At 41.0% G+C, this 11,404-nt stretch overlaps 1 protein-coding gene across 4 annotated transcripts in view; it reads right to left on the reverse strand.

The window, feature by feature from the left end:
* Positions 1 to 10,889, reverse strand: part of ppp6r3 (protein phosphatase 6, regulatory subunit 3) — a 34,462-nt gene extending 23,573 nt beyond the window's left edge. For 3 of the 4 annotated variants that reach the window (XM_080762354.1, XM_080762353.1, XM_080762351.1), the window contains exons 1-7: positions 10,693 to 10,889; positions 6,303 to 6,513; positions 5,129 to 5,362; positions 3,799 to 3,985; positions 2,804 to 2,941; positions 369 to 434; positions 54 to 166 (exon numbers count right to left, since the gene is read on the reverse strand). In XM_080762354.1, the coding sequence (XP_080618480.1) occupies positions 54 to 166; positions 369 to 434; positions 2,804 to 2,941; positions 3,799 to 3,985; positions 5,129 to 5,355 (731 nt within the window). In that variant the 5' untranslated portion in view covers positions 5,356 to 5,362; positions 6,303 to 6,513; positions 10,693 to 10,889. Of the gene's footprint in view, positions 1 to 53; positions 167 to 368; positions 435 to 2,803; positions 2,942 to 3,798; positions 3,986 to 5,128; positions 5,363 to 6,302; positions 6,514 to 10,688 lie in introns of all 4 variants that reach the window. The other variant, XM_080762352.1, reaches the window with a different exon arrangement.
* Between the last annotated feature and the right edge of the window lie 515 nt (positions 10,890 to 11,404).

Consider the following 11,404-nt stretch of genomic DNA (forward strand, 5'->3'; position numbering starts at 1 on the left):
GATGGATGTCGGGGAGTAGCGTTTTTAGAAGAGACAGTTGTTCTAATACATACTTCTCCAATGTAGAAAGCAGTGGGTCAGGCTCAGAGCAGCCCTGGACTTGGAACATCTGGTCTCTGCTCAGTCTGATGATCTCACACAGGGACTGTGACGCATTAGAGTGCCTCTGGTTTAATAAAGAAACAGAGAGCGCAGGGGATGACAGGGGACAGAGATAAGGATAAACAATGAATGAGTGTCCCTATGATGAAACTGATTCTAACTTCTTTTTTTTAAACACACAACCACCAGATGGCATACGTCTGCACTTTTAGGCCATATGCCAAGCTTGAAAGAGAAAAAACAAAAGAGAAGGAAATAAGACTCACATCTTCATCCTGAGCAGACTGCACCATGTCTACGAGTCTCTGAATCACCTTCTCCTCATTTAACCACTGGAGGAATACACAAAGAAGAGGGCAGGGTGTTGGAATAGTGAGACATTAATCCGACACATCATGCAAACAAAATGCAGAAAAATACAACATTTAAACCCAAAGGATAATGGCCCTAATTTACAAAAGAAAACTGCACTTCACACGGTTATTTCATTGTGTTGTATATAATGTATGTATTAAACGTTTAAGTAACATGCTTACATGGAAGACACGCCGACAGCTTTGGAATCCAAATGATTGAAATCAGTCATGGCAACTGAGCATGTGTGTGTGTGTGTGTGTGTGTGTGTGTGTGTGTGTGTGTGTGTGTGTGTGTGTGTCAGAGGAGGCATGTGCTCCTCTACATCCTCCCCAACAAAAAAACCAGTACGGGTCAGCAGTAACATTACGGCTACAGCACCAGGGGGAATTGATTGATTGATTGATTGAAGTATTTATTAACAGTTTGCAGAATTCCAGTACATTTCAAGCACAACTCACTCAATACAAAAAACTGTTAACTGAGTGGATGGATCAATAAAGCACAAGACTTGTTTACAAGAGGGTCCACCTTGTTCAATTCATCATAACATTTACACTTCTATATTGACATAATGATTAAATTGGGAGAAAAGGGGGGGTGAGAAATAACTGAAAAGAAGAAACATTTCAGGCCATGCCAGGCAGCCAGACAGTAACGAAGAGGGGCGAAATAGAGTTTCTATTTCAAGGACAGATAAGTTCCTTTCTGGTTGGTTTATGCATAATATGATTATCCTAGATCTGTGTTGGGTTCTACAGTTGATTGATAATAAATGATAAGTTACGGGAGTGGTTTTCAACTATTTTCATATCCAGCATTTGAGTCACAGACCAATTGATGAGATTTAGCCTCAGGCCCAAAACTTAGAATATGTTGTTGTCGTTAAGATAAGATCTTGTCCACATTTCCATGCTGTATTGATGTGGTATCATAGGAGAGATAACAGGCAAACTTTTATCAAAATAACAATTATTCTACATTCTCCAACCGTGTAAACTTCTTGCAAGTTGATTAATGCAGCTGTATTTATCTCTTGAGAACGTAAAACACACACACATTTTACAATATAAATTGGGGTCTCAGAGATAGAAATAGCATTAAATGCGGGTCCGTACTCCGTAGCCTAATGCATGTCAAACTGGGGGTCCTTGAAATGAAAATAGTTGAGAATCACTGCTAGAGAGCTGTAAAAGTCTTCTCTTATGGGGGTCCTTGGCATATCTTTTCTAATGGGGGTCCGTGGGCTAATGAGTCATTTTGGGGGTGACCTTGACATGAAATTGTTTGGGAACCACTGGGTTATAGTACTGAGGTGGTGTGTTGTTATTTTATTAGTCTCGCGTTGCCAGACTGTTGCCTCTCACAATTTCCAAAATGCTTCCATAATACAGTCTGGAGCAACGGAAGTTCTATCATGAGTAAAATACAAAGCAGAAGTGGAGCCTCCTCCCCACTTCCGTTTCGTCTTTACAGTCGCGCACATTATCCCAATATAAATATAAATTATCTAAGCATAGCTTGTTGCTTAGCAAAAAAAAGAAAATTAAAAAAAAAAATCTCTTAAAATATATTTTCGTGAACAGAAATGTCAGCTTCCTTACTCGGATTTCGGGAGGTGTAGTTCCAGACTCGGAGATTGTGGAATAGTTGTCAGTGTTGTAAATAGGTTTGTAATCATGTAATGAGTCCCGGGATGCAGGGATGGTCTTTTAGAAATGAGTCCCAGGAACATTTTAGGAGTCCCACTTCAACGACGTTAGGAGTCATAATTTGCAAATTGCAGCATTTTACAAATTGCAGCATTTACCTACCATTTCTTTTTATATGGTTAATAATGAGGTTATGTCTATGTAGACAGAAGAATAAATGATTATTATAACTAAAGCTAGCAAAATAAACTAGAATAAAAAAACAGTACAGTAGTCCAGTAGTGCATCCCGGGGATGCAGAGGTCGTTGTTTTATTGCAGCTTTTTGCTTCTACGGGCCGTCGGCATGGAACAAGCTCCCACTGTACCTTCGTCAGGCAACCTCTGTAGACATTTTTAAAGTTCAGCTCAAGACCCACTTCTACAACATTGCTTTTAATTTATCTTTTATTTTTTATTTTTGTTATTCATGTCCTCACTGTATTGCATTACTGCTTGTTCTTAATGTTGTTGCCTTGCTTTTCTTTTATTCTCCATTTTTCTGTAAAGCACTTTGAGCTGCATTTCATGTCATGAAAGGTGCTATACAAATAAAGTTTTATTATTATTATTGTGTCCCTTAACTATAAACTGCGTTTTGGGATGCAACATGCACCCTATTTTAACCTCCGAGTTCCATAATTTCCAGCTACTCACGTTAAGTACATCCTGTCTGAGCTGTTGTGGTTCAATGCAGGTAAGGATCCTCAGCAGCAGGTCCATGATGGCCGACGTGCCGATGTGTTTGATCATCAAGTCTACAAAGTCTTCCCGTTTCCGCAGAAACTCCACTATCTGTCCACACACACACGCGCGCACACACACACACACACACACACACACACACACACACACACACACACACACACACACACACACACACACTAAGGTTAGTGCTCATCAGATGTTTTTGAATTATGTTAATGCCCTCAAGAACATTATAACATTCACACATGTAGTGCAGATTCTAAAAACGCTTTTTCTGAAAAATATTTATTAAATTAAATTAATTAATTAATTAAATTAAATTAAAAATGTCATGTTGCTATATATACTGTACATACAATTTAGGCATTTAGCAGACGCTCTCAATCCAGAGCGATTTACATTAAGCGAAATGTATCTATATAATGAATTTATGAAACACAAGTTGAGCCTAGTCTGCATTCGCCTGTAAGGTCGTTGGGCTAGGGTAAGTGCTACGGGCCAAGATGGAGTCTGAAGAGGTGGGTTTTCAGACTACGGTGAAAGATTGGGAGTGAGTCTGCACTAGTTCTGATTGTAATGGGAAGTGCATTCCATAGTTTTGGAGCCAGAAGGGAGAAGAGTTTGGGACGTGTGGAGCGTTGTCCTGGCGTTTTGGTTCGATCAGACGTGCAAGATATGTGGGGGTTGCCTTTGGTTGCTTTGAATGCCAGCATCACAGTTTTGTTTGTTCGTTTCTGTGCGGGCAGCGACCGGGAGCCGGAAGACCAAGCGAGTTGCGGCATTTTGGATCAATTGGAGAGGCTCAAGTGCACATGCTGGTAAGCCATAGCAACAAGAACACCAAAAGGCGCTCCCGTTCCGAAGGGTAAAAACACCAGAAGGAGTTCCCATCCTGAATGGGTTAATTAAGTACATTACAGACAACAACAAAAAACTGCACACACCTGTTCAGGCTTGCGTCCTATTAGTATGGAGAGGACCTTGGAGAAGAAGCTGGCCAATAAGGGGTTAAGAGGCGGCTCGCTCTGGAGGAAGCCGTAGAGTTTCATCAGCAGGCTCTCGTCTTCCCCCAGTCTGTCGTTGATCTGGCCCACGTCCGACGTCAGCAGTTCACACGATATGTTGGGGTACCTTGAAAAACATTAACGACAGCCGTGTCCTCATCTGTGTAATGATATATTTTCCCCCATTACATGAAAAACCTACTAAAATGAATAACATAATTGACAGTCTTCTTTAAACAAATGCATAGACATAAAAATTAAAAGAAATAATTACAGGTTGTAATTGAGCATTTCCAGAATATGCATTCAGCAGCGGAGTCCGCCACTCAATCTCAAACACAGAGTTCCTCACAGAGATTAATGTAATTAAAGAATTATAGATTAAACTGCTCTCAGACATGAGAGCCCAACTGGGCCACCACCATTTAGTTTATTGTGATTTTCAAGCATATTGGCGACCGTTTTGTTCCAATGATTACAATTGTATATATCCAATGAAGTTGTATTTTCCTAAATCTTGACACCTCACAACCTAGACAAACAGTAGCCCTGCTCATTACAGCACACGAATAGACTGTATGTAGTTAAGCCCAAGTCTCCAAAGGCACCGTTTCTTAAAAGCCATGCCGCTGCAAATATATACGTGTGCATTTGTAGCATGCGATGCGTGTTCCACTCACAATCTATCAAACGGGTACATTCAAGCAATCTCAATCTCAAGTGTAAAAAAAATAAAAAAATAAAAAAGCAGCAGCGTTTTCACTTTTCAGTGGAAATAAGCCAAGTTTCGGCACAGTGGCACCATCATAAATAAACTAAGGGAGTCACACCTCTCAGAGCAGCCGATAGTGTCTGAGGACGGTCATGAAAATAGTGTTGAGGGGTGTGTAGTGTACATATAATTGTGGCTTGCTTTGTCACTAAATGATAAGTGTTGTAGTCTGATAGCTCGCTGCTTTACATTTGCCAGGGTAGATTTATCAAGCCAGTCCAACAATTTGACTAATGACTTGAGTTCCTCTGGGCGATGGATCAGCCGAACGTTAATAAAGTAATGCTCTCAGTTAATAAAGTAATGCTCTCATTTGTAAAGGAGAAGAAATACGTTGACATCACAGGACCAAATAGTAGGCCAATAAAACATGGAAGGACATTATATATAAGCCTTTTCAACTGAACTACTTTGCCGAGATAAAAAAGGAACACAAATATCACAATATTTTTTAAACTCAGTGCCAGTTTACCATGCAATACTATAGCAGCAGCTTACTTGTATTTGACCTTCTCTTCCACATCGGTGTTGGGCTCCTGTGTGATGAAGGTGACCAGGTCCTCCATGCACGGCGGCCTCAGCAGGAAGTCCACCAGCTTGTGGTTCTGGGATTTGCACTCCTGTAGGACGTCCTCCTCGTCCATCACCTCCGTCAGCGTCACATCCTCCTTCTCCAGCAGCGTGTCGATGTGGGACGTGGTGTGGAGGTCAAACTTCCAAAACATAATGGCTCTGGAGGGAGAGGCACAAAACAAAAAACGGCAAATAAGAATCTATGTAGACATTCAATACGACAGATTCAATGTTCATTTTCTGTTGATTCATTTTACATGCGTCACATTATCTTACTTCATTGTTAAGGATAGTGTTATTATATTTTGGCATTTTCTTTTCTGTGAGAGCTAAGGTGCTCTAAATCAGGGGTTCGAAAACGTCTTTAAACCAGGACTCTATTTTATCGGGGAAATTTCGTTTGGCAACCCTGCAAGGCTGCAACCCCGAAAAGAAAAAAAAATGCATATTTTAAAGAAATCAACTAGCAAACCCAACAGGAAGGACACACTTTGCAGAATGTTGAGGCAGAGGCAGAATGCTGCTTTAGCATACCTTTGAAATACTCCCAAAACAAGGCTACTTTGCCTGCTATTCTAAATGTGAATGTTCACGTTACGATCATGCGTCTTCTCGATATGCTGACTGATTGACTCTTGATTTAGTTCAAGTTGTGCATTGCCGTTTGACGGGCAACCGCCAGGCCACCACCCATGGATTAGTTCTCCTATCACTTTGGTTTATGGCCAAGCAGCGAGGCGTGTTTTTGCTTCTTTTATGCCTTCATTACATTCATGTTGTATCACGTTTATATTTCATTATTTATCTTTATGTATGCTTTATTTCAACAGTTTGACGTTAGGTGATTTGTGTTTGCAAGAGTTACACAATAGATCCACCAGAATGAGAAAGAACAAGCAGTCTTGTTTTTTGGACCACTGAAGGGAGTGATTTATTAAAAAGATATATAGTTTGAGTAACCTAAAATACAGCTAGTTTGTTAAAAAAGTAAATTACTACAATTAGCTAACGGAACATCTCAAAAAGTAATACAACTCACTCACAAAATAATATTATTATACAGTGATGGTACAGTTTAAATTGCACTTTCTATAACTACCTGTGTGTGTTGGAGTCCAGAGAATGGAACTCGGATTAAAAAGAGACGGTATAATTTCTGCTCTTGGGGAGTTGTGGCCCATTCCAGGCTGGCCAGACGGACAGACAGGTAGGCAGGGACGGCAGGCAGACAGCAGTGACGGACAGACAGACGGCACACGACACATACAGTACAGCAGCTCCTCAGCAGAACATCAACGGACGGCACTCACCTGACGGAGAGGAACAGAGTCAACAGACCGAGTGTTACAGAATGGTAGCTAGCAGTTCATTTAACCCATTTAGGCCTGATTATTCAAAAATAGCAGACCTACAAGCTCGTAGCGTGCCACCGAGTGGCGCGCTACGAGCTTGTAGATCTGCTATTTTTCAATAGTTAAATTATAACATGTTTAAAACACCGAAAAGGGGTTCCCGCCCAAAATGGGTTAATCCAGAGTCTAATGTGTACATTGAAAAGCATACACAAGAACCCCGGCCTAAGCTGACAACAAAATTGGATGTAGAGAAAAAAGCAGAAAAGAATGAAGAGTTACAATTTAGCGACTGGATGAACAGTCAATACAATACACAGCTTCCGCACTGACTGTTCCCATTTAAAAACACAGTTAACACAAAAAACTATTTAGAATATTAGTACAAACCACCTACTGGGATTTATCCATTTATCAGTTACACATTGACAATACTTCCTCTTCATGGGAGCATGAAAAACATCCTCATTCACTCACGCAGTCTGTCAGTACTACTCCAGAAGGCTACCACCTCAACGGCTATCAAAACTGTGTCAACACAATACATTACCATGGAGACCCAACGCACACAGCAGAATCTGTCTAGAAATGGATCAATGAAATGTCACAACAAAACCATGAAACAACTTCCATAAGTGCAACATTGTGCTCTTACTGAAAGAAGAAAAAAAAAGAGCATAGAAAAACATTTTTATAACGGATTTACTGTCCTCACAGTACCTCTGTTAGGTTGTATGACTGGAAAGAAACTTTATTTCATAGTACATTACACAGACTACATACATCGAGTAGAGCAAAATAATTACTCAAAAATAATATTAGGCAATGGTCAGGACTGAGGTACAAATACAGGATAAATTCAGGAAAAATAAAGATTGGAATAAATGTCTAAGAGAAAAGCTCATTAATAGACAATAGCAATGGAGGGACACAAAGGCTCCGCCTACTTGCCTTGATTATATGTAATCCAGTAAAGTGGCATGTAAGTTGTAACCATAATCTTTACTGTCCGGTGATCAAAGGATCAGAGCAATAACAAAACAATCTTCATTAGAAACCAACAGAATTATTTGATGAAGACTGTTAACAGCACGATAGGCAGCAAATTGGTAGGTCTTGCCAAGATGTAGCATAATTATGATATGATAGTAGGCTCTATTTTCGACCACGCTAAACCCCTTATCCCTAAACCTCTTTAGCTTTCTATTCTATTTTGAAAAACATTTTTGAATACACATTCCCTCCCAGTTACTATAGGCAGGATCGTGAGCACGACCCGGAAGTGATAGCCCTCCATATTCGCGATGTATTAACTTTCTTAGCACGATCAAAGATTAGGGTTTTATAAAGTCCCAAAGATCGATCAGTTTTTTTGTTGGGCAGTGTTATTTAATTGTTCTGGTCACTACTGGTCATTGAAGGTCTTTGACCAAAACGTTGCTTAAATAATAAAAGTGCAGACGGTATGTGGGTCATTGTGTACTTTGTGTGCATTATTTTTAATACATTGATCCCTGGGGGTGCAGAGTAGACGTTTATCCGACATACCAAGTCCCGACAGTCATTAGTCCGACAACACCATCGTTCCCGAGTCGACATGCGCTGCGGGTTACAAATCACACGTGCTGCGGGTTACAAATCGCCCGTCGCTCCCGACATGTGCTGCAGGTTACAAATCACCAGTGGCGTCCGCGTGCGGTTAGGCTAGTGACTGTGTTTGGGTACTAGGCCGGTAGGGTGTTGGACAAATGACTGTCGGACTCTTGGTATTTCGGAAAACATGCCTGCTGCATCCGATACCTGCCTACACACAAGTCTCTAAGACGATCAGGTGTGCATAAGACTTTGTTTCCTTCTTTTGGTTATTACAAAAATATCAGTTTGGGACACAAACTGACCAGTGCCCACCCTCATTCCCTCCCAGTCAGCCACCCACCAACATACTGTAAGTAAATTCCCTCCACCCGTGGTAAACACTGACTTCAAAGCACATGAAACACACCTGATCAAAGTCCTGCCACGCAAACTCTAGTCCTGCTGTAATGTGGGTCAGGGAGCTGTAATGTTATATGTGGCCCTGCCCTCCCAATCTAAATAGTAACAAGATAAGCACTGCATAAAGAAAACCGTTGAATAAAGAATATCTCCAGAAGAACTGAGTTCAGAACTTAGTACGGAAATGTGGTGGTCCATATGAAATGACAAAACTGTACACAACACAAAGATGCTCTGCATAATTGGCAGGTTCACATAAGTCTGAGGTTTCCCCTATAGGCAACAATAATAAAGTATGGAGTCAGTGAGGGATCCGGCATAATCTCTAACCTTGAATTGCATGTCACACAGAGGCATTCCCTTGGCTTACACAAACAAGTAACCATGTGACAAAAAAAAAACAATCAATAAATCGTTAACCACCATAATTCAGACAACATCCATTCCCAGCTCTCTCTCTCGTCTTGAACATGGATTCTCTGGTTGCCGGGTGATATTCAACAATTACCATCAAATGCATCACCTCAAGGGCATGTCTAGACTGTGTTTAAGGTCTATCCCCAACAATCCCCTGACAGTTAGCTACATATCTAAAAGTAGAGAATAGCTGATGGCATTGGCAGAGTGCCATATCAAAGCAAAATGACATGGGAGACAATTATTCAAGCAAGCTAGACATTAGATAAACGTGACAGCAATTAACTAGCTAGCTAATAATGGCTGCCTCTAAAACTAGTTCTGAATTCTAATAAAACACTTCAGCATATAGACATGTTTGACAGCACTTAGTTGGTAACCTGCACTGGTCTGGAATCAAAAGGGTGCCCGACGCGAAACAACAAGAAATATTACACCATTCCACCATGTTCAAGATCGCAATGGAGAAACCAGTCTACATCAAACATGAACCAGAGCAGCTGATGTTTTATTATTCACTCACAGGAAACCGTACCGTTGTTGGGTTTCCAAAATTCAACAGACAGAAATGATATTGTTTAGAAAACAAAAGTGGCTCCTCTAGACTGATTCCAGACTGGTTAACTTATTAAGATGGAGCGAATATACACATTATTTCTGGAAATTACTCGCCCTACTTGGACAGAGAAAGCCAAAGCATTAAGTTGTATGCAAAAGGCTATATGTCTACAGAGCGAGGATCGTATACTTGTACTTTTGAATTATAGCTATGATTGACAATATATAATACTGTTCAAATGGCCAAATAATCCACTACACCTACTGTATAAGATGTACAGGTAAACCTCATAAGACTCGTAGATCTGTCAACAGCAAAACTGTAAATATTAGGATTCTTGCTTGGGTTAACACAAGAAAGACGAAATCTGCTAAGCTGTGTGAATACATACAAGTGACAACTGACAAATAGGCTGAAACCTTGAAAATAACGTTTCCCTGTTTCTAGCGTACATGAAGGCAACATTCGACAGCAAGAGGCCGATGGTCGGTGGCCCAGTTACATCTGTCTGGCATTGTAAGCCAAGACTGGACAACATAATGGTTAACCTGGGTGGGCTAAACGAGCAAATCACATCCGAGAGGGACCACAATCTGTGAACCAGCCAGATAATGTGATCTTATCGAATACTTATCTTTGAGTCTGAGATAATAAAGCACCAAGTTGACTCAAATTGAAAGCAAGAGTCAACGTTAACTAATTTCTTCATCGGGGCCCAAATCAGACCAATAGGTTAGCTAACGTTAAATACATAATACAGGCCGTGGTGGAAAGCTTGGCTAACCGCTAGTGTTGCTTTGACAGCTAGCGTTAGCCAACTTAGCTACCCCACAATTAAGCGAAAACTAGCTTCACAGCGATAGCAAGTACAGCTAATAAGGCAGTCAACCAACGTTAGCTTAGCAAATATAAACATTAACCGGCTGACTTCACGTTGCCATAATGCTTTATCTGTTTTTAACAAGCTATCATGTACACGCGGATATGAAACACAACATAACGTTAGCTAATTAACCACTTGGCCATTTTAAGATGGCCCAAGTATGCTGAATTCTTGCTAGCGAGTTAACGACAGCCGGCTATGTATGTAGGACTGTGGGTTAGTCGTCAGTCCGTGTCTTTTTCCAACACGAAGTGCATGGGACCGGGCAAGTGCACCTACCTACCAATTATCAGCGGCAAACGGCGAGTCTCCGGCATGTAGCTTATTTGGCCATGAGCCTGAAGTGTCGACAGAAACGGACAAACCGACAGCGCGCAGACCCGCAGGGCAAAATAAAGCGTTTAAAAGTGATTCTGACAGGCGCGAAAAATGTAAGATTATCACACAGGGGCTACTTTTCAAGATGGCGGTTCCGTCAACTCCGACGACCCTTCCCCCACTACGATCGTAGGGTCTGTCAGTCAGAAGAGTTTCTGAAATGCTATTGGTTTTCGATCCCGTAGCTCAAAGCTCACGCTGCGATGTGGTTGGCTGGGGGGCTGCTAGTTCTGGGCGGGGTGTACTTGATGTAATTTCTTTTTTACCGTGGTTACTGGATAATCGGTGCATTGCAACGATTCTGAAATTCAGCTCATAAATATGCATGTTTTCTCTTTAAGCGTCACTACAGTTTTCATATGTATTGTTTCAGTTGAGCGCAATGTACAGTAGTATTAATTGATCATATAAAGTGACAGCTATTCAATAAAAAAAAATGTTATGCTAAATCAGCAGAGGCGCTCTTCATCTGGTTTGAGTTGACTATGCACATTGCTGCACGACTCGACTAAAGTAAAGACAAAATATGTTTCCCATCCTTAGCAAAGATGCTTGACAGCAGCTTCTGCAAAATCCGAAAGAAATCTGCTGCCCTCTGGAGTAAAATAAGAGGTTCT

Source organism: Protomyctophum bolini, assembly GCF_963924005.1.
Source record: "Protomyctophum bolini genome assembly, chromosome: 4".
Classification (NCBI taxonomy): Eukaryota; Metazoa; Chordata; class Actinopteri; order Myctophiformes; family Myctophidae; genus Protomyctophum; species Protomyctophum bolini.